We start from the raw sequence: 24,045 nt of genomic DNA, 5'->3' as shown, positions 1-24,045 counted from the left end.
AAGTACATGATCAGGATTTGGTTGATGATAAAACTCCAACATACATGTTGTTCCTTCTCCTTCCCTTGTTTTGCCTTCCCCGGAACGATAGACTGGAACCACAGTCAGGTCATAGGTTGTGAAAGGGGTAAGGCGTCTCAGAACGGTAGAGGTGGTGCCACCAGGTACTTTGGCAGCTAGCTGGCGCCCTCCTGGCTGTGGTTTGTAGGTAACACGGTAGTTGACCACATTTCCAGGCGCTGGCTGCCATGTCACCTTCATGGTCTTCTCTGTCTCATCCGAAACAACAATTGTTTTGCTGCTGGCTGAGACTGTGAGTGAGGAAGTAAAATGTTAATGATATGTCAAAAGGGATACACAGTGAATGAATAGCCTTAGAAAATAAGTCTTTTTGATGCATTTTTTGTATGGCCAAGCATGCTAAATCAATATTTAACCACCCGTGTTAACAATCCAACTTTGGAAAAGCAAGCAGCATGACTTTCCTGTTGTACAGCAACTAAACAGCAACATACTGTACATAGATAGTTCCACATACATGCAAAAATAAACCGACTGAAACCCTTCAAACTTCCCGATATTTACATTAAACCAAACCGAATTTATAAACTGGCATGTATTTCTACAGCAAACCTATAAAAACAATTTGTATTTTTCCAGTATCAAAAGAAAAAAGAAGTGTGAGTAGTCAAGAGGTTTCGAAATGAGCTGAGGAAAATATTCAGAATGTTTTATTTCAGAGGGAGTACTTTTATTGATGGAAAAAAGCTGCAAATCCAAGATTGCCATGTGTTACTCAGCCCAAAGAGACCTAAGATTTATGAAAAAGGCTCAAGAAAATAAATCAGCAGATGGAGGTGCAACTTCAAGAAAGTTCAGGTCAATGGACCTGCCTCATGGTTCCTTTTGGCATATGCCATCTTTAAAGGTGATCAAAATCAAAAGAACACTAATTTTTCTTTAGCACATTCCTTTTCACTAACTGGTGGAAAAATTCCTTCCCGTTGGAGCAAGTTTCCTCTCCATATGCTTTTCTCATTCAAGCATCATTATGGTCTAACAAGAGTAAAAGGCAAGAGTCCGTCAGTTCTGAATGTCTTATGAAAACCATGTGCAAGTGTCTTTGGAATTACATCAACTCTACATTTAAATTTAAATTGCACACAGCCTTTTCAAGCACCTCATTACATTATCATCTCTGCAGAATTATCATAAAGATTGATTAAAAGAAATTCAATGAAGCTTAACGTAACTATTTATGGATTTAAGATCAGTTATGAAACTCAGAAACACTCTTTACCAATATTAAAGGTATGACAGAAGAAAAAAGAGAAAAACTGTCTTAACAGATTGCACCTCAAAAAGAAATTTGTCTACCAAAGCCAAAACTGAAAAATTTTTAAACTTAAAAGTGACAGGAAATAGAAACAAAAGTTATGATCAATCATGACAGAGAAAAAGACATGATAAAAGAGACATAAAAACTTACTGTCAGTGGTTTCTTCTCCAACCAGTGGCTGGCCCTCTCCATGACCATAAACAGCAAACACTGACACCTGGTAACGTGTCTCTGGGGTAAGACCATCCAGGACGGTGGCGGTGGTGTCTCCTTGTGTTGTCTTTTCTCCAGTCTCGTCACTGAACAGGGACTTCCAAGTGACCCGGTACTGGCGAACATTACCTGGAGCGGCCTTCCAAGACACCGCAAAACTGGTGTCGGTGACGTCTTTGGTCACCAAGTCTCTGGGTGAGCTAAGCTCTATGGACAGATTAAGAACAACAACAGGTAAGTAATTGCATAATGATTTTAGGAACAATACAGTATGAGCTTCAAGTTTACTTGTTTTTGCCAAACAATATCCTATGCTTTGTTTTTGTTTGATTGTAAAAACAAATGGTGTACAACAGCTAATGTTTCTACAAGGGTTCAAAATGCTGAAAGATCAGGGATTTTAAAGTGGGGTGCATTTAGACATTTATTAACAGTTAAGTTAGATTTATTGGTCCTGGAGTCTGATGCTAAGGGCTAGTCTTAAAGGGAACAAGTCTAAAGAATACTTAGACCTCTCTTAAAACAACTCCAATCTTAAAAACATCTTAAACCTTTACTTGATCCCTATTTAATGTGCAACTAATGTAAGCTGCTTTTTATACAAAAGTGGGGAATTATTAAAAGTATTCTTTATTATGTTTTGTGACTGGCTTGTCTTAAGAGAAAGATCAAAGACATGCCCCAACAAGATCCAAGACCAGAACACCTAAAAGATTTGTGTCAAACTAAAGTCCTCAAGGGCCAATGTCCTGCAAGTTTTAGATTTGTCTCTACTTAACACACCTGAGTCAAATGATGAGATAAACTGTCCTGGCCAGAAAATACAGTTGTTCTTGATCTTTCCACATCACATCAAAGAGGAAAAATATCTTATTCTTGTAAAGTATGTGAAGGCTTTTACTATACTGAAGTTATGTTTGCAGAACCTGAAGCCCGACTAGCTGACTGTAAATCCACCATGCTCATTGCCAAACAAATACAAGACCTTGGAAAGAATAGGAACATATGAGCTTAGTTGCTCAAATCACAGAATGTACCAAAGTCCAAAAAGTTTATTTCTCTCATGATGAACTTAGGGCAGAGTGATGAGCTGCAGTTAATGAGTCTGACTGATGTAGCTCGATGTGCCAACTAATAGTAACATGGAAGCTGAAGAACAGCAGCAAAATTAAAATTCTGAATCTCTGTATCCCTTTAAGAAACTCCAACAAATTGATTGCTTTATCAAACTGCGACTGATGTCTAATATAGACATCTTGTTATTCGAGGAAGTGAACAAAACACAAAATGGACAGCAGAAGCAGACCTAGCAATAAACCACCACCACTAATCTGTCTCCACTTCAACCCCTCAGGATCTGTTTGAGCAACTTGATTTTCTGCATGCCTCCTGGAAAAAGTTCTGGAAAACTCATTACAAATCATATATTCCCCCAAAAACTCCTCCCGGCAGAACTTGAATTTTCCACTGAAACAGAGGAAACGAGAGCCACAAAGTGTGTTTTCTACAGTTGCAGATGTTGTGCGAGCCCTGCTGTTTTTGCTCACTTTTCCTGGGGGACCACTGTGAAAGGAGAAACACAAGGAAATGCAGAGGAGGGGATTTTATGATGGACAGCCACCACATGCTTGGCTGAGAGGGAAACCAACATTGAGGTGGATTTGTCTGTCTGGCTGCCATACAGCGATGGATTCACCACAGGAAGATGGGCTGCTGCACATAGACTCCCACACATCCTTAGGGATGCTGATCTGATCATCATTCAAGCCTCTTAACCCCAACATGCCAGCAGCTAATGGCAATATAATCACAGACACAGCAGAGCCTTCAAGCAGGGTGGTCCGACTCAAACCTCATTCATCAAACAAAATGGAAATGGGATAGAGAAATGACACAATGTAAAGAATGAGCCACAAAACAAATTCAACATACTGTAGAGGAAATGCATAATTTTTATAATTGTCACAAGGCAGCGACCTTTACGTCCTTTTGGGTGTCTATTTACTTCTGCTAGAACTGACATAGTGCCCATCCACCTGCCTGTGAAGTAGAGCAATCTGCACCTTAAGAACAGTGGCCATTTTTCATGAGTGATGGCCAAGCCCAGAAGCAAATGAAGAGTTCCAGATTTTGGAGAACCATGAAAAAAGCATGTCCCTCTTAAAAATAACCACATGATCAAATAGAAGATTTATCTTAGCAAAACAGAGCGAGCTGGATGAACTTGACTGACTTTTCCAGCAGCCTTGTGAGCCGTAGCACGAAAAGATCACAAGATAATGACTTCTGCAGACAGTGGGTTGCTTTTCATCGATACTTAGAGGCAAACTCAAGAGCTTTGGCCACTCCAAGGAGCAAAGCACTCCTAAACAAAGCACATGGTACACAGAACCCACCATGGTTTACAACCAATAATTAAATAGTCATTCAGAATTTGTCAGTTTTTCAAGTGTATTTAGTTACCAAAAATATGTTTACATGTAGCTTGGTTGTGTAAATCCATATTTACAGAAAGGATTGCGGCAGTTTCTACTCAGCACTCTTTCAAATTGTTTAACCTGTGAAGTCAAGAGCCTCCTAAATTAAGGTCTGAAAGGGGTAACTCTAATGATGATCAGGTTTAACATTATGAACACCTGTTGATGAGTATTTTGGTAACCTATCTGCTGCTAAAACAGACCTAACAAATTTAAGCATGGTCTCAACCAGAGCCCTGCAGTCATGCAGTCATGCACCAACATATTGCCAGCATGAACCTTACTTATTCAGTTGCTCCGTTGGATTGAGATTTTGGGAATTTAGAGGCCAAATTAAGTTTTCAAATTTGTTGAGCTCCTCAAACATTTTCCAAAACCAAATCTTTTGGTTCAGGAACAATATTATCCACACTGTCAAGGAATGCTGTTTCCTTGAAACTGTACACATGTTCTGCAGCAGTGCTTGATTATGTGGTACATGTCAATCTATCCATCCATCCATCCATCCATTTTCTAACACCCTTGTCCCTAGTGGGGTCAGGAGGAGAAAGCTGGTCCCTTTCTCCAGCTGATGTTCGGGGCGAGAGGAGGGGTAAACCCTGGACAGGTCGCCAGTCTGACCAGCATGTCAATCTAATGTCCACATTGTTTCATAGCATTTAACTGCTTTTGTCAGACTGCATTCTTCCAAAAGTAGATTCTGGTGCCAGATGGGTTCCCGAGCTTGATATGCTTACTCTCCAAGTACAAAATATGATCATATCAGGACACCTGATAGTCCATTCCTCTATAGTAGAGTTCTGATGCTGACATGCCCATTGTTGACACTTTCAGTGGCAGACAGGAGTCAGCGTGACCATGTTGCCAGTTCACTACTGTTCCTTCCTTGGATCAATTTTGATCCTAACCCATCAAGCCATCACATTTTAAATAAATGTTTATTGAAAACCCAAGAAGACAGAACAAACTATCTTTTCCTGCAGATATTGTGATTTCATAATTTTTGCTTTACAAGACACAACCTTCCAAACAAGAGAAGAAAAGGTCAAAATTCAGCGTACAGTAGCAAAGTTTTAGTGAGGGAACAAACTGTTTTTTGTTTTGTTTTTTTCAGCAGAACATTGGTATTATGTGCCTATTTCATAAATCAATAGAAAATAGCTGCTGAGTTCAACGATTCCACTGAACTCTTACTCAGTCTGTATTACTATTTTCCACAAACCCCTTCAAAATGACTCCAGGAAAAATGAAGTTTTGCCATCTCAGCGCTGTCACCTTACTTTATTTCACTTGGTTCACTTGAACATATACACAAACCACAAAGATGAGGTCTTTACTGTTTGTAAGCCAAGTCTGTCTGCCCCAAGCCATAAATCACAGGATCTTCACAGTGGTGGAGAAAACTATTCTGACAATACCTCTGACAAAGTCTGAAAATGTCTAAAAGGTAGCCCAGGGCATTACCCTGTGCTCTTCTACAAATTAGAACTGGTAAATATAATCCTTGGCCACTCTGGACAGTTGAACTTGCCAGTACTTAGTTGGATCCCATTCTCCCTCTGCTCTACAGTCTTTTGGCATAGACAGATCATATTGACAATACGGCTGCAGATGGATCAACCGTGCATCAGGGATGCAAAGATGTAGCCCTACCATTTGAATATTGCAGCTGAAATTTGGACTCATTGGAACACTCACCACCTTTCCAGGCTATTATTGTCCAATTTTGCCCTGGTTTCCAGTTTTTACCTAAGAAGAGAGACTTCCAGTGTGGTCTTCTGCTACTGTAGCCCTTGTGCTTCAATGTTCAATGTGCTATGCAAACAAAGAGGATATTCTCATTCCTTCTTTGTTACTTTACCTACCATATCAAACAGTTTTTCTATTCTGCTCTTCAAAACAGAATTTTCATGCACACAAATACCGTTCTCTTTTTCAGAAAATACTCTGTAAGCATGACGGTTGCATCAAATTCCACTTGGCAAGCCAATCTTCCTTATAACAACATCAATACATTTTAAATGTCTCAATCCACTTTTTTCCCCTTTCTGATGCTCACTTTAAACTTCAGCAAGTCGTCTTCACCACATCTAGATGCATAAACAGTAAATAAACTGAAATGAAGGGCAAGCAGTTACTCTCATGCAACTGGTTGAGTTGGTATTTGTATTGACAAGTAACTGGGTGTGATCATGTGTTGGTATGACAACTTTTCAGGTATCATGTGAAAAGTAGGCTCAGTTTTGTTGGCTTGAATGTGGAACCATTTGATGTTATAATACGTTTTGAACCCACCCAATGGCCTAAGGCATTGTATTTCACATTATGAGGTAACATTCTTTCCTCTCATCCTCATGCTGTGTCTCTGCCTGTGTCTAGCTCCACCCTCGAGAAAGATGAACAGACAGTCCGCTCTCAGACGAGACAGACAGATCACCCACCATTCAAGGCAATGTTAGGTAACATCTTCCACATGTGGAATAAAACTCCCTGAGCTTAAGTAAATAATTTCACCATGTTTGTATATAATATCCACATTTTGGATGTTCATCCAAGTCCTCCTTCTGACACCTTCTGTGGGTTCCAGCTGAGTCCTCTCAGGATGTTTCTGTCCAGCTCAAGGCTCCTGTCTTGGCAATTGCTTCTTGTTTGTCACAAGAGAGGTCTTTGTGCAAGCCTTTGAGTTCTTGCCTACACAGATTTCACAAAGTGGATCATTCAAAAAGAATGACAGTTTTATAGCTTTAGGTGGGTAAGCAACGCGCTTTGTCAATGAAGCGTTTTGTGAGTGGGTGTGTAGCTGACAACACCACAGATTGGGTCTTAATCTGTTAACAAAGCACTTTGTTTGCTTAGAACAAACAAGAGAAAATAAATTGCCCCTCCTTCAGACCAATTACATTTACATATAATTCTTTCTATGTTTTATAATTGTGTAAAACAGCTTTCCATAAGAAAAACTCTTGGTTGTGATTTAAGACAACCACTAGACTGATTTCACTTTGGCACTTAAAATGACAAATTAAACTCAGTCAAAAATTTTCCTGTTATTTCAGTCAGTTTCTGATTTTTAAGCACTCTAAGATGGAGCACCCTAATTTAAACCAGGCCATCCTGAAAACTTTTTGTGTCCAATCCTGTGCAGATGGGCCAAGAACACTAATCCTCTTAATCTTACCATAATCATCTCATCCATCTTCAAGCCAAGCAAATATGTTTATTGTTCAGCCAAATTCGGTAATTGATAGAAAGTCTTCTAGTTCAGAATAGCACACTCAAGGTAGTACTCTACTTTAAGTTACAAAGGAAATATTTTACACTCTCCAGAAAGGAAAGTGCAACAATGGTATTCTTTGTTGAACAGAGTATCTTTGTTGTTGACCTTTCAGACCTTGCCTCCATGTAGCTCTCCCTCTCTGACCTTCTTCTCAAGGGTGATTACAACCAATTTCCTGCACTGTGTGAGATGACCAGAGCACCAAGCCACCTTTTGTTGCATGATCAACAACATAGCTCACAGATGGCCTACAGCTGCCGAATTCTCAGTTCTGTCAGATGGGTTTAGCTGAAAGTAGACATTTGGACACAATTATTTATTTTCAGAATAAAATTATATTTTGTATTAGCAACAAAATATCCTAAATAGATCAGATAGGCTATAATAATTCAATAAATAACACATCCCATATAAACCAACGTACAAAAGTACTGCCAAACAAGTATATGGCTTAGATTAGATGCAAGTTGTTCCATATGTTTTCAGCATTTACGAGCATTCCAAATTTATTTAATTCCCACTTCCTTAATAGGAAGCAAAGCTACCACAATCCACCATCTGTGCAAAAAGAATGACTTTGAGAGCAGCATTCTATCCTTATTTCTGAAAATTATACAGTGGTCCAACTCATTGTGCCTTGTCAATGTACTCATATCAATTTTACTTTATGTTCCATTACAAACTATATATATATATATATTTTTTCTTTTTATTATTTTTTTTATAAAAAAAGTTGTGGAAAAAATGTGGTGGAAAAAAAATCAGATTTTACAAATAAAAATTGGAGAAGTGTGGCATGCAGTACATAACACCTTTTTAATCTGATACCCTACAATAAAATCTAATACAAGATACACAACACTTCATTACTAAGTACAGTTCCTCTGTGTGTAATTTGAACTCAGATTTGTGAAAAGCTTTGGTTAAAAAAACAGCTTAATAAAGACCCAGAATCACAGCAGACAAATCAGGGATACATTTGTGAAACAGCTTAGAAAGGTTAGGCTACAAAAACAATACTCCAACTCAGAACAACTCATGGGTATAATTGCAAGCTTATATGACTAACTCCCTGAAATGACAGCTCATGTAAGTGGAGCATTAATCATAAAACCAGCAATGAGGCCTATGCAGCATCAAAAATTCACAGCTCATATGGGAGTATCCATAGGACAATTATTAAATGTTTGCTCTACAACTCTGGCACCTAAAAGATTGGCAAGATTTTGAGTTGTAGAAAGAGAGCCAAGATAATTCCCTTATGCAGTTTGCCACAAATGATTGAAAGGAAACAGCAAACACGCAAAATAAGGTCAGAGGTGAAAAATAAACAATTTTAATATAGCAAATAGTTTTTTTAAAAAACTAATAAATTACTGAGCTGAGTACATATGTACCGCTCCATTGTTATATTTTTACACAATGGTACACTTTTCAGATTTTGCAATAAATTTTGAAAGAATCTATTACTTTACTTCCATATCACTTTTTTATGCTTCTTTGTGTTATTACAAGAAAATAACACAATTATTTGATTCTGAATTTTTATGACAGACTTGCAACATAAACAAGTGAAATAAATTTAGTTTTCAGCCATGCAGAGGCATGACAAACTGAAAATTCTTAATTTTTTCCAAAATGATCATGTCAGTCTCTAAGATTTTATGAGAAAAAGAACATAATATATTCATCAACACAAAATACATATTGAACTAAGAATTGACCCAACTAACATCTCGGAGTTTTAAACTTTCACCTTAAGTGGAATTGTTTCCTACCTTCTAAAGTAGTTCCTGTACCCAGAAGAGGATCCCCCAAGCCGGTGGAATAGCGTGCAGTTACAAACAGCTCATATTCAGTGGCTGGTTGGAGGTTCTTCAACATTGCCTGGGTGGTATCTCCGTTGACAGATATCTCCTTCCTCTCACCTCCTTCTGCAGGTTTATAGGCAATGCGGTACTGAAGAACATTTCCCGGAGCAGCCTGCCATGTTAGTTTCATTGTTGATACTGTTTCTTCAAAGACACGAAGGTCTCGTGGAGATCCCCGAACTGAAAACAGGCATGAATGAATAAGAAAGCTACTCAGCAGAGAAAAAGTATACTGATCAATTGAGGTTTCCTGTCTTACCTTCCTTGGTGGTACCATCAATCAACATTTCATCTCCTATGCCACTTGCATACTCAGGGGACACAGAGACGCGGTAGGTGGTGATTGGGAAAAGCTCTTGGAGAACGATAGTAGTTTCTGCTCCAATGGTCTGGGCCTCTAGTATTTCTCCTGTGCCACTTAGAGGAACATATGACAGACGGTACCTAATCACAGCTCCAGGAGCAGCCTGCCATGAAACCCTGAAACTGTTTGTTGTTTCCTCTGACACTCGGAGGTTCCGAACTTGGCCTTGCTCTGAAAGGAAAAGTTTGATTAGAAATAAAAAATCTTCCTTCTATTCAGAAATCTTGCAAAAAATCTGAATTAATTTTTTACCTTCAAGAGTTGTTTCTTCACCGGTCAAAGGAAAACTGTCTCCTTTGTCAAACTGAGAAAAGACGTTGACTTCGTAGGTGGTGACTGGAAAAAGATGGGGAAGAATGGATGTGGTGGTATCACCTGGCACTATCAGGGAAACATAGTCTCCAGTGATATCTTCAGCCTTGCGGAAACGCACAAGGTAAGACAAAACGGCAGCAGCAGGAGCTGTCCAAGTAGCACGGAAGCTTCTGGAGGTAATCTCAGAGAAACGGAGATCTTGTGGAGGAAGGAGGCCTGCACGCAAAGGAATATCTTTTTAGAACTTTTGCTTTTTAAATTGAGTACAGAAGCTAAAAATCTGGTACATTTTGAAGTGGATGTACGATTGCTGTATTCAGCTCTTAAACTGTAAAATTCATTGTGTTACTACCTAACATTGAGTGGTATATTTACAGTGAACAGTCATAGACTAATAACAGAGAGCTGTTTGCTGTCTATAAAGAAACTTCTCTATGTCCTCTTAAACTTTCAGTGACATTTGATTCAGCAGGAACAGCCTGGTTGCTTGAATGCAATTATTTCAGTACCTATTGTATTTAATTGCACACATAATACTTTCCAACCTCTCTTAGTAAACATGTCTCTGCAATGTTAAAATGCATGAAACTGGGCACTGCTTCAAGCAAATTTGACTGGTTTTCTGCCATACAACTGAAAAATCTTAATATTAAGATCAAGACAGATATTCTAAGATCTAAATTTTTTAAATTTTATATTTATTCTCAAGTAAAAGGCATCCATAAAGCAGTGCCTTTGTGGATGCCTTTTTCACTGGAATGATATTTCCAGTGAAGAATCATATTTCCAATTATTTTCACTGGAATGAATTCCAGTGAAAATTGCAGCAATAAGCTAATGTTTAACTTTATTTTATTATATTGCTTACAGTTACTGGCATTTTATCTTCTATTTTTTATGTCTGCCTGCACTGCTTTTTTAAGATTAGTCTTAATAACAAATGTAAAATTACTATTTTGCAGTTGTAAGATAGCAAAATGATTGTTTTATAATTGCTTAAATTGTTTTAAGAATTTGTATTTTTGAAGTCTGTGCTGCTGGCCAAGAGGTCAGTGTGTTACCTCTTGACCTGGTCAACCTTGTAAAAAAAATACTTTAATCCCAATGTTTTGTTTTTTTCTGTCTGGTTAAAAAAATTAATAATGAAACAAATAATAACAATAAACTTGGATTACACAGGCTAATGCAACTCTACATTATTATGTCTTGTTTATCAATAGACTGACAAATTTGGTCATTTACCTTTATATTTACTCTAAACAATCTAGAAAAGAAGCTAAAAAAAAGTAAAATAATCCGCTAAAGCTGTAAATACTCTTTAAATACTTTGCACTTACTTTTCTTTTTGATCTTCAAAAGTTCCTGTTCAATCCTCAGACAGATGGACTGAGTCAGCTCCTTGGAAATTCTCTGGAAGGCATCAAAGTCCTCAACTTCATAGACATGAGTGTCAGCTGGCGGATTGGCAATGGCCTCCAGCTCAGATCTCACTGCATCCTTCACACCAACAGCAAAGATCTCCACATCAATATTCCTCAGTTTGGAAGCAGCATCCTTAAAAGAGTCTGATGACTTTCCATCGGTGATGAGGACCATGACACGAGGAACATTATCCCTCGCTCCTCGACCTGGGACGAAGATCCTCTCTCTGACATATGTCATTGCTTTGCCAGTATTTGTGGAACCACCACGGTACGGGAAGCTACGCACAGCTTTTACAACAGCATTAATGTCATGATGGGTGTTTAGGGCAAACTCAGTGTGTGGATCTCGACTGTACTGGACCAAGCTAATCTGGATTTTATTGGGTCCGATGTCAAAGGAAGTGACCAGTACCTCTAGGAAGGCACGGACTTTAGCAAAGTTCTGTAATCCAATGCTGTATGAGCCATCAACCAGTAGCACCACATCAGCCTGCACATCCACTCCCAAGGAGCACTCTAGGAAATAACAGGAAATTATAAATTAAGTGACTACATTTCATTGAGTGTCTTTTCAGCAAGAGTAAATTCTACACTTACCAGTGGACACCTTGACAGGCTGAGTCTTTGCTAGGTCCAGAATGGGTTCACTCGGAGTCAGACCTTTCAAGGCAAACAAGCTGATCTCGTACTCGGTCTCAGGAGAGAGGTCTCGTGCATTTATAGATGTCTGTGTGGGTCCAATGTACAGTTCTTGTCTCTTCATTCCAGGTACCATGGGAATAAGTGTCAGCTTGTAGCCTGTGATCTCACCCAGGGAGGGATCCCATGTCACCCTCATTGACTTGGATGCAATTTCTGTTACTTGCAAGTTAGAGGCAGGCTCCACCACTGGTAATAGATGCAAAATAAAGTATTTTATTTGAGAGAAATTTTAAAGTCAAGCACAGAGTCTCAAACACATATAAAATTATTATGATTTTACTTACTTTCTTCCCCACTGGCCAAAATGCTAAGCTGCTCATCTACACCAGAGCAAACTTCAGTGATGATCTTTTTCTGGACATCTTGGATCAGGTCAAAGTTGGGCACATTGTAAACATGCTTGCCATGAGGTGGAGAGGCAATTTCTCTGAGCTCATCTTCATCTGCTCCTTTGATACCTGAATGGAAAGATGCATGACAGCACCAATAACTCAAGCGTTCAGTCCTGTCTGCTTTGCAGATGTGAGAGATGCTTAGCTGCTTTGGAGTACTGCTAAAGTTATGAAAAACAACAGTATTTCACTTTTCCTAAGGGCAAATGTGAATCTCATGATAAAAACCAATGGAAAATGAAAACACTTTCCAAGAACAGACAACCCTCCACGATTTAACAAAACCCTGAATAATAAAACATACCTAGTACAAATATTTCCACTCCAATGTTCCTAAGTTTTTCAGCATGCTCCTCCACTGGGTCCTGGGATTTTCCATCAGTGATGATCATGGCTACCTTTGGAAAACCTTTTCTTGACCCAGCTGCCTCAGTGAAGATGTTTTTCATCAGGTAATCTATGGCATCACCTAAGCGAAGAATTATACATCTTGTATTTTTACATTGGCAGATTGAACTTAACACATCGACACAATCATCACATTTAAAACATTTTTGTTACTCAAATTCTCTCTAGCCCCTTACCAGTCATAGTGTTCCCTCCTTTGTAAGGCAGTGAGCTTATGGCTTGCAGAAGGTCTCCTCTTCTGGTGTAACGAGTGAGGGGGAACTCTGTGCGAGTGTCTGTGCTGTATTGAACCACAGCAACACGAGTTTTGTCCTCGCCGATGTCGAAGGCCCCTGCCAGGGCACCAATGAAACTACGGATATGCCTAAAGTTTTCTCTGCCCACACTCCACGAGCCATCCACCAGAAAAACTAAATCTGCGATGGCACTAACAGAACATTCTAAGAAAACACAGTAGAGAAACAAACAATATGACAGGCAATTAGTGGAGAGCAAAAATGTTTAGATTTTGCATTAAACATTTTGATTGGTTGGGATTATCTAGGTTTGAAACAATTATAATAAAACAATTTTTGTTTCTCAAAGTAAATCAATTTATATTCTAAATACAGTAAGTGCCAGTAAGGATATGACAGCAAGCTGGATTTCAAACAACACTTTTTATGCCTCACTTCTTTTGAATGTCAAAATAAAATCAAATCCCTGACAGGTAGTTGGATGGCTAAGAGTTGCATTCAGACATCAAAAGGAAAAATAAACTGATGCCAAACAGTGGGCTGGTATAGTTATTCCAGCAGATGGCTTTACAGACTAAACATTTAGCTGAGGCTCCACTGACTAGGGTCTTTTTCAGCTTTAAAACCCACAACGACTTCAATCATAAATGAAATTTTCTGGAACATTTAACTTGACTCCATTGTCAGAGCGTATGTGGTCTCTTTGAATATACGTTCTCATACCCATTTCTCATAAGCCACATTCAGTCAATTAAATGTCTGGTTATTTTTTTTATGAATATTTTGATTAAGAGTTTTAAAGACGGTTCTGATCCATAATAAGTTTTCTTATATTAAATTTGCTCTCTTGTTCGGATTAAATTAACCAATTCCCATCCTGTTAGCCTCAAACATTTACCTATTTAGCAAACACACTTCTATAATTAAATTTAAAAAAGGAAGATGCATTCAAGGGCTGGTTTTATTTAGATTTTGGTTGCTGCACAAGTAAACATACTCACTGATTGCATCTGAATGTGGCTTCCTTGCTTTTCCACTTGTGTTACTTGACTGAACTGAAACAAAAGGAAAACTTGGTGAGTACAACAGTAAAACTCCAGATTCACGGAGTACGTTTTCACAGAGAACAGGCAAGAAAATCAACACATCATAAAACTGAGTCCCCAGGATAAAAACCACAATCATAAACTATGAAAACTCAACAACTCCAGACAGTAAACGTATTGTTTTTTGTGACTTTCCGATGTCCCTGTGGCTTAATGGAAACTGAGTCTTTTCACTTTTTGCATGCACAAGTTACCTGCAGAACAAACTGCTCGTCATTCCATTTTCATCTTAGTAAAAATCCCAATATATTTCTAAAATTTATGAATGAAAAACTTGGATTTTCCATGCTGTCTCACAATACAGAGTAAACTAAAATGCCATAAAGGTCCTCAGACCTGGGTGAGTACAGGTGCAATTCAAAAATGTAGAATATAATTGAAAAGTAAGCTATTTTACAGTTGTAATCCAATTCAAAACTTATATAAATTTCATATGCACATAATAATATATTTAAATCATTCATTGATGTAAATTTTTACTAATACTGCTGGAAATGTTGAACTGTGAGACCTATAGTCCTCCCTATGACTGTGTATGCCATAAGGTGTAATCATCAAAATTAAAGGAAATGCAAGGTAGAAATACATGATTCTGTGTGTAGTGAATTTATTTAATGCATAACTAAAGATTTATTTTTGCAATGAGATTCTTATTTTGTAAGATGAACTTACAATCCTCCCGATGTTACTTTTAAAAATTGTCCTTCTATTTTTTTCTATTTAACCCATTATCTTCTTCCCAAGCTGAACTCATACATACTTGTCAGTTGTCCATAGATGGGGATGCTTTCCTCTGAACCGTAATAGGAATTTATTGACACCGTGTAGTCTAAATCGGGTGTCAGATTGTTGAGTAATGTTGTAGATATTTCTGCACCGAGGTTCAAATATCTTGCTGGTTCATCTGGGGATAACATGATTCTCTAGTTACAATATTGTTTGGGTTTATTTTATGTTTCAATTCACTTGACTTAAATTGCTTCATGCTTACCTGCATCTGATACCACTTGTATTCTGAAGCCCTCTATCATTGCCGAGGGGCTTACCCATGACATTTCCACTGTGTTCTCATTTAGTATTTTAAATTTCAAATCTGAGGGCGGTTCCACTGCAAACAAAAGATCAAACACTGTTAAATCACATTACAAAATAAAAAGCATGTATAAATGTGGATATATTTTTTGATCAAATTAAAACAAAAGGCCATTTGATCCAAGCATATACATAAACCCCAACTACAAACACTTCACAACTGAAGCGCTCTTGTTCGTTGTTGGGGGCAGGCACAAAGAACTGACATCCATTTGTGAGAGTGACAGATGGAGAACATGTGACAACAATTCAAATTAAAAAAACGGAGTGAGAAGCCATTTTAGAACAAAATGGCACCTGTTTGAGTTGCTCAAGCAACTCAAGCAATGGCAAACACATTTCATGTGCACAAAAAGTGCAAACACTGTGTGAACCATACAACACATGCTAAGTGCAATCATCACATTGCATGCCCCGACCGCATACTACACTGCTTTTATGATGAAGTTGGACTCAGTATTACAAAAAGAAAACAACAGTTACCGATTATACAATGGAATCAAGATTGCCATACGGTTACTGATGGTCAGAACAGAAAACCATATGTTATATATACATTGTATATAAACATATTTCAGAGACAAGAAATGGTTTGTAGTTTATTTGGTTAAGACTCTTTGCACAAGTGAGTGGCACACATCCATTGCAAACCTGTAAAAAAGAATACACAAATCGTCGCTGGAGACTCTTGTGTACTTTTTTCTCTGGCTTAATGCACCAAAAAGGCAAGTGAAAACTTTGTTCAACCAAAAATGTTTCAAAACAAAGAAAGAGTGTGCATAAATACAACAAACAGAACAACAAAAAGACTAAAGACAAGACAGTGCGTCTTTACATTCAGATGATTCAGTCACAGTATCATGCATCATGTACATGAGAAAGTTGTTTAAATGAACAACTTTGACTGACTGGTAGGTATCCATGTACAAGTTGGAGTCACACAGACAGAGATGACAAACGTATTTTAAAATGATATTCTTTCATAAAATGGAAAGGATAGTTTTAGTATGAGTAATTTACATGCATGCATATTTGTAGTAATACCTGTGACAAAATGAGTTAGGATACTCAATAATATTTAAACTTTTTTTTTTCTTTTACAAATTACATGCAATTTTAAAAACGGTCAACGGGACTTTTATGAGAGTCCAATTGTTAGCCCAGTGTTCTGACATATAATTTCTTTCTTCTATAGTTAGCTTGGTGTCCTATAAGAAGTGCATATCTTTGTGATTTGTTTTAATTAGTTGATTTTGCATGCAGCTAACCAATAAGCAGCTATTTGAAACAATGAAGACATAGAACCAACACTAGCGCCTTGTGCTAGAAGTAATCACAGCAAGTTTTAAGCATGTCTCATGTCTCCTTCTTTGTTTTTTACATGTGTCTATAACTATACTATTCACTGCATTTTGGTCGCTGTATTGTAGGGATGACAACAATTCTAGAAATTATATCATATTTATTTGGAACTTTTTTGTAATTCAGTCTATTGTACATTGTGCATATGACTGCCAAACTATTGTACTGTACATTAAAAAATACTTGTGTAAGTGGGTCCCTAAAACTGACTCTATGCCTGGGGCTTACATCATGCTAGGGCTTGCCCTGATTACAAAGTACATTAAATGTCCAAACTGATTTAAATAAAACAAAAACAAAGAAAAGTACAAGAATGGATCAGCTTTGTTAAATTTGGGCCTATTCAATATGTCTGGGCTAAAATGATACTATGACATGTTTTTGGTCATTCTGTCTAGTTTTTCTGTGTATTTGACAGAATTTGAAGAGATGATGCTGTATTAGATACTTTTTAGAAAGGACAAATACAAAGGTCATTACAGGAAATTATATTTTGTCTAGCAAACTTTCATTCTTTTGAGCAAGCATTCAACTTGTGGGAGTGGGGGACCAAAGCTGACTGGGCTACTGTGCTACATGTTGCCCTAAAGATAGCTTTCATTTCATGTAAAAAGAAAATATAGATTTATAAAATTAGGCACAGTTGGTAGCACTGTTGCCTTGCAGCAAAAAGGTCCTGGGTTCGATTCCCTGCCCAGGGTCTTTCTGCATGGAGTTTGCATGTTCTCCCTGTGCATGTGTGGGTTCTCTCCGGGTACTCCGGCTTCCTATTAGGTTAATTGGTCTCTCTAAATTCTCCCTAGGTGTGAGTGTGCATGGTTGTTTGTCCTGTCTGTCTCTGTGTTGCCCTGCGACAGACTGGCGACCTGTCCAGGGTGTACCCTGCCTCTCGCCCAGAACGTTAGCTGGAGATAGGCACCAGCACCCACTAGGGAGAAGGGGGTTAGAAAATAGATGGATGGATGGATGGATGGATGGATGGATGGATGGATGGATGGATGGATGGATGGATGGATATTAGAAACACACAATTTTAAAAAACAGGACTTATTAAGTTAAATTTAAATGTAAATTTGGCTTAGTTCAGCTAATGTAGTACAATGATGCAGATGAAATTAGTTTAAGAACATGCAGTAGACATCACCAAACACACGAGAGGCAAGAATATCATTTTAAAATTCACTATGAGGAAAGGGCCATAGCTTGGAACAAACTGAGTGCACAGGCAGACGACAAACAGGAGCCCGCCAAATACTCAAAAACTTGGATTGGAGATTCACCAACCTGGCATTTCAACTCAAGGAGCCCGGCAGATCGCGTTCCCCTTTATTTCTTCATCGAATGGAGGTATAGAATTAAATTTTGGATGTGTAGGAGTGTAGAACAGTCTTGTGTTGCTAATTGATTTGTCAAGAATTTTAGAAATAATACTTGTGAGTGGGTCTTCAGTTGGTTGCTTCCACATGTGTTCATGGTGAGATGGTTTGAGAGTGTTGCTTGAATTGGTCACAGCATTTTTTTATGCCTTCTGGTTGGAAAATATACTCAAGGAACAAAGATGGTTTTGTAAAGAATAACAAACTCTGGTCAGTTATTTAGATCCTGTGGTTTTGCTTTTGTTAGATGGATGATGGCCCCGTCAGTTCTCAATAAAAAGATACCTCTAGTTCCCAGGGGCCAGAGTCTGGCTACTGTTGTGCTACCTCAGTCTCCATCCAGTCAGCCAGTCAGCGGTCCTGACCAGAACAACCGCCAGGAGGGGAGACCAAGAGAAAAGAGCTCTCCCCAAAGAGGCAGGACAGATGCCAAAGTAATTCCGCAACATGTGCTGACATTAAACACTGGCGCATATTAACTTTCCATATGTCTCGCAACTCAGCGTTTCTGCAAATGCCCGCAAAAAAAAAAAAGCCTTAGAAAGCCTCTTTGTCTTTGTGCTGTCTGAGGATTAATTTGCAGCTCTCGTATTTCATCTTTCCATTCCGTTTAGTGCAGATATGTGAGGCCAGACTCCTCTCACCAGGGAGGAGAGCTCTCAGTAGGAAAATATCAGAAAATTTCCACACAATGTATCCGTCTTTGCTATTAGCTCTGAATGAGGTGGTTGCATAAGAGATTAATAAATCATTCTCTGTGGAATTATTGGTGCTACTTCACACTGTCAATCATCCATGATATATTAATTTATGGGACTTAATGGGGAATTTAACTTCTGGTACACTCGTGTCAGAGCTGTAAATTAGAAATAATTTCCTCTGCTACATTTTACAAGGACAAACAGTAATCTGTCCATATCGTAAACTTTTAGATGCACTAGAAATGACTGGATTCAACCTATTGTTTTACAAGTTACTGCTGAAGGCTACAAAAACCACAGCAGGGAAACTTTTATATATGCACAACATCCTGCAACATTTTTCAAAAGTACTTAAGAACTTCATTGCAAGGATTATGGCAATTTTCCTACTTTTCTTTGGGGAAAAAAAGTGTTTCAACACAAAACTGAAACAGCAGACAGCAAACATAATCACTGAAATGATTTTTACTCTTCTAAGTGTTCTGCTAAATTACATAAGAAACAAGCTTCGGTTTGCTAATCTTAGCAAGAAAATTGCTGCTGAATAGTTTGCTTATCCAATCTAAATTGCTATTTGAATACAAGGCAACTGAATCCTGATTTTGTCTAAAGGCAAAAATTCTTGTTACCCCAAAGATCAGTCAGACTAAATCCATTTAAAATGAGAGGGGAAAGAATAACAGTCAACATGGAATCATTCACATAGGTAAAGAACATTCAGCAATAACTTTATTCAATTTATCATGGACATACAGTTTATTTATCTCTTACATAATTTCTGCAAAATAAAAAAAAAATCATACTCCTTAAATTTCAGAAACCAGAGGAGATAAATAGGAAAGAAGAAAAGGAGCGATAAAGAGCAGGACAGTTTATGTGAGAAGAGCAAAGTCAGATGGCTTCATTTACCTTGAGCATCTATAGAGGACAGCAGAGCTGCGAGGAAGGCAGCCACAGCCAGCGACAGCCTTATCTTCATGTTTGACCCTGAAGGATCAGCAGCACATCAATCAATCTGCCAGGACAGAAAGGATGTTTGAGCTACTGGCCTACACAGCTACCACGGTTAGTGTAAGATATGAAGGTCAGTATAAAATAGCGTTTTTAGTTGGCAGAATTAACAACTGATCTGAAGTGTTTAAAAAACCATTAGATTTATCCATGCTTCATTACACAATAAGTGCCACACCTTGCTGCTTTCAGTCCACACCCATACTCTGAGGTGTATAATTAACACTGTAGAGGGATTTACGAAAAAAAAAAAGAAGAAAACTGTTAACACAAGCTCATCTGGTTTCAAGTTTCTGATGGCACACACTGCAGAACTGATAGCTTTCTGCCTGCCTTTGATCTCTTTGATGGTTCACAATGCAGATCACTACATGCACTAGAGCCTAATCTGTGGTTTTCACTTACTAATGCCCTGCAGGGCATGTCTAAGTGCCCATTTAGGGTAGCCAAAAACTCACTTTGAACACAAAAAACTCAATTTCTTTACACAGAGTGTAAGAGCAAATCAGTGAGCTTAAACTGTCCACATCATCTTAGTGTTTGCTGTAAATTTGCAATTTTCTTTCAAACAAAAAAAAAAGAACATTTGTATTTCAGGTTGTTTCAAAAGCAACAATTTGTATGATCAGGTACGGCACTCCGCCTGGTGCACAAGCAGAAGAATTGCATCTAGAAGGGCACTGATGGATTTGTTGGCATATGAAAATCATTTGAGCTGAATTATGAAATCAGATCAAATGATTTGATCTGAGGGCACTCAGATCAAATCATTTGATCTACAGAGGACACTCCTCTGTAGATGTGCCCTGCAACTTCTAACACTGGAATTTTTTTTCTCAATTTAATAAGGAGATCAGTCAAAAATAACTTAACTTAAAACCTTTTTTTTTTTTGCTCAATGTGTACTTAATATATGCAAAAACGAGAGTAAAGAATTACAATATATATACACATATTATATATAAAAATCTTTTTTATATATAAAAAAAGATTTTTAAAAAAATCTCAAATCTCCTGATAGTTTAAATAAAGTTGTGTTTACTTACCAGTAAAAGCTCCCGTTAAAAACTAAAGGGAGCAGATAATGAGATGAGCCTGCTTGAAGTCCCCCACTCTCTAAACCAATAGAGAAATGGACCCCTCTGTCCTCTGTGGGGACTACCGGAGCCTCCACCAGCCAGATGTCTTAGGAGGAAAAGCCTTTTTCCAAGTGGGAAGAATCTTTCTACCATCGGCTACTTAACAAGGGGGGCAGTTCCAGCTCTCGTTTTTCCAACATATGGGCTTCTTGCGAAAGTTCAGCCTCCCTTCCTGATGTATGTCCCCCGCAAAGAGCGAGCCCATGTTTGGAAATTGCTTCTTTTTTTTTAACCCCGCTCTTGCATTCCTTTGGTCTGTTGATATAATGAGTCTCCAGATCTAATATGACCTCACAGCAGTTGGCCAGACATCTCTGACAAGAGGAAGTGTTTTATTTGCGACAGAAAGCATCTAAGATGAAAATATGAATTTCAGGCTTTCTGAACAAATATTTCTTTTGGGGGAAAGCTATTCATCAGAATGGATTAATAAACATAAAAGTAAACTATAAGAGAGTTATGTTTTCAACTTTATACAGAACGTGAATCAAAACGAGAAAATTGGACTTTGTTGGAAACGATAGTCTTTTAACGGAGGCGATCTATTCAGAAAACTACTCACAGGTTTCTACTGCCCTCTAGTGCGTAAAATGGGTCATTGCAGCAAATAAAATTCCAAACGAGAGAAAGGAGTTTAATCTAGAGCCAACTAAAGTTTAACATCTACTAAAGTTTAAAATGGATTGCTAATAGTATGTACCTTAGCCTAATTTTAATAACAAATTAAAAACAATAGTCATGAGTGGCTATTCAAATTTTGGCTTCAACGTACAGTCATAATTAAAGAGTTCTTTTTTCATTGACTACAAACAATGAACAAAACAACCTTACGCAGACGTTTATAATGTTATTGGATTTGGTAAAATAATAATAATAATAATAATAATAATAATAATAATAATAATAATAATAATAATAATAATAATAATAATAATAATAATAATAATAGGTAAAATTGCAGAACCTTAATGTTTGCCTGCTTTGTCCTTTCTAAAATTAGTTTTGATGAGAATCATAGTCTTGTTGGAAAACCCAACCAACCCTAAGTAAATTTGGAGGAATCCTGCTTTTTCAGTATCATACCCTCTTTCTGCAATTCACCAGGACCACAAGCTGGTAGTAGATCCACAGCATCATGCTACCACCAACATGCCTGATATTTGGTACAGTGATTTTAGGTCTCCATGCTTCACATTTTCTACTAAAAATTCTTCTTGTCATTAATTACTTGATGACTGCATACAATAAAGTGACCACTTTTGCCACATGTTTGCTCAGGAGAAGAAATCACTGTAAAATCAATAACTCACTGAAACGGGCTGTGCATCCCAAGAAAACTTTTTACCAATTGGTATAAACATATATAATAATAAAAATAGGACTATCTCCCATGAGATTTAAATCTGTCTGATTGGCTTAAATACTTTTGAATATGAATTGAATCTGTTTGTACAAGAGTTTCAACTTCAAAGTAAATGTTATTTGATCATTTATGTGTACAGTATAAGTGGAAGATTTTCTTTCATCACATCTTCACTGTAAACTACAATAATTTTTTAAGTAGTAGCAGAATATTTATGTCTGCATACAGTTTTGATATGAAAAAAACTTTAAATGATAATTTTATTGAAATAGGAACAACAGAGATTTGATTAATTATATATATTAGCAATATATTACTACTTCATCAGTCAGGAGGGCTATCCAGTTTCATTTGGACTCTTTAATCATATGAAAATCTTACACACAACCTATCCAACCCCCAAAGCAAGAGATCAAAAGAAGTGTCAGAGATGTGACTATAATACAACAGTAATTATATGGATCTTGATGACACATTATGAAATTATAGTTATTCCACTTTCAAATACATTGTTTTCATTATAACTCCAGGGTCAAATCATCGGTACATTGTATATTATATCCAACAGACTCAGACATCTGAAGGCTTACTCATCAAATCTAAAACCAGTGCTGACATTCCAAACACAGTGAGAGGCATTGTTGCTCTGTAGAAAGGAGCGTCCTTCGACCCCACCCTTCAGATGAATGAACATACAGTTATCCTGCTGATCAAAGACAGAAAAACAAAAGCAACTTATTGTACAAAAAGAAAACCACATGAGCATCAGCTTTATGCGATCAATCATTTTGTTTCCCAACAAGAGATTTACAGTTTGTTTGTAAAGAGCAAATCTCTGGTTAACCATAATTAAACTATGGAAAACAGCACTCTCTAACATTATGTGATTTAAAGCATTACCGTGTCACTGGTCAACTAAAGCTTCATAATATTCTTGTACTATGCAGCATCAGACTCTACCACACAAAGCGTTTATGCATAATTAGAACAACTACAGCTCCATCTGCTGGCCAAAGTCAGCTGGAAATTGGACAGTGACGGTCTTCATTGCCATTATGCAAAGTGACATAGAAATAAAGGCATTCAGTAATAATAATAATAATAATAATATATTAAAAGTTTGAAACACTTATAAATTATTATTGGTCATTCCAGTTTTTTAAAAGATGATAAGTAACTTTAAAATGAAGCTCACCCTCAAATCAACTTTTTTGCTGATAAACTCAATAGTGTCTGAATAGGTTACTTGGGGTTCTATGTTTATGTTTCTGTGCGAATTTTGACATTTTTGTGCAAATTCGTTTAGTTTGGCATTATTTTGCCTAAAACCGTGGGTTTGGGTGCGACTTCCGCCGTAAACCGGAACCGGAATTTGTTTACATAATAGCTAGCAAGGCGCTAACCGGCAGTGGTTTTGGTCTATACAAAATGTGGTAACACCAACTATCACAGCTTAAATGTATAGTTTAAGTTTTTGATTTGAAGAAATGGCCGCAAATAATCTGCACCATTTATACTTAGCAACTTCAATGACTCAGTTCCTTGGGATGCCGATGCTGCGTTTCTTTGTCCACAAAATGGCCGTGGCAACCGTCCCAGGTGCCAGTAGCCACGTGCTAGTAGCAGATCGCTGCAGCCTGTGTCAGGTCGCTGCAGCCCGTGGCACCTAAGGCAGCAGTCACCGGAAGTGGCGTGGCAGCCCTTGGCAGGTGCCAGTATGAGGTCTAGGCAGTGGCAGATTCCAGTATTAGCGACTGTCAAACAAAGTCGCTGAGCAACTGAATAGGGGAATCATTGTTGACGCGCCAGGTGATCAAAACTTAAATCCAAGCTGCAGTTAAGATGATTTTATTTTCCTCAATATCAAGAATTTGTGG

The 24,045-nt window shown here is 37.7% G+C and overlaps 1 protein-coding gene across 6 annotated transcripts in view; it reads right to left on the bottom strand.

The window, feature by feature from the left end:
• col12a1a (collagen, type XII, alpha 1a) overlaps window positions 1-20,903 on the bottom strand; it is a 67,916-nt gene extending 47,013 nt beyond the window's left edge. For 3 of the 6 annotated variants that reach the window (XM_032546360.1, XM_032546356.1, XM_032546359.1), the window contains exons 1-15: window positions 20,713-20,903; window positions 19,565-19,670; window positions 15,116-15,232; window positions 14,885-15,028; window positions 14,020-14,073; window positions 12,959-13,222; window positions 12,679-12,843; window positions 12,267-12,440; window positions 11,878-12,168; window positions 11,194-11,796; window positions 9,794-10,072; window positions 9,437-9,712; window positions 9,085-9,357; window positions 1,490-1,759; window positions 45-311 (exon numbers count right to left, since the gene is read on the bottom strand). In XM_032546360.1, coding sequence (XP_032402251.1) covers window positions 45-311; window positions 1,490-1,759; window positions 9,085-9,357; window positions 9,437-9,712; window positions 9,794-10,072; window positions 11,194-11,796; window positions 11,878-12,168; window positions 12,267-12,440; window positions 12,679-12,843; window positions 12,959-13,222; window positions 14,020-14,073; window positions 14,885-15,028; window positions 15,116-15,232; window positions 19,565-19,634 — 3,247 coding nt within the window. In that variant the 5' untranslated portion in view covers window positions 19,635-19,670; window positions 20,713-20,903. The remainder of the gene's footprint in view (window positions 1-44; window positions 312-1,489; window positions 1,760-9,084; window positions 9,358-9,436; window positions 9,713-9,793; window positions 10,073-11,193; window positions 11,797-11,877; window positions 12,169-12,266; window positions 12,441-12,678; window positions 12,844-12,958; window positions 13,223-14,019; window positions 14,074-14,884; window positions 15,029-15,115; window positions 15,233-19,564; window positions 19,671-20,712) is intronic. The other 3 variants (XM_032546357.1, XM_032546361.1, XM_032546362.1) reach the window with 3 other exon arrangements.
• Between the last annotated feature and the right edge of the window lie 3,142 nt (window positions 20,904-24,045).

This window comes from Xiphophorus hellerii, chromosome 19 (assembly GCF_003331165.1).
Source record: "Xiphophorus hellerii strain 12219 chromosome 19, Xiphophorus_hellerii-4.1, whole genome shotgun sequence".
In the NCBI taxonomy this organism is placed as follows: domain Eukaryota; kingdom Metazoa; phylum Chordata; class Actinopteri; order Cyprinodontiformes; family Poeciliidae; genus Xiphophorus; species Xiphophorus hellerii.
The sequence above is the reverse complement of the archived record's forward strand: the minus strand, read 5'-3'. Positions and strand labels throughout refer to the sequence as shown.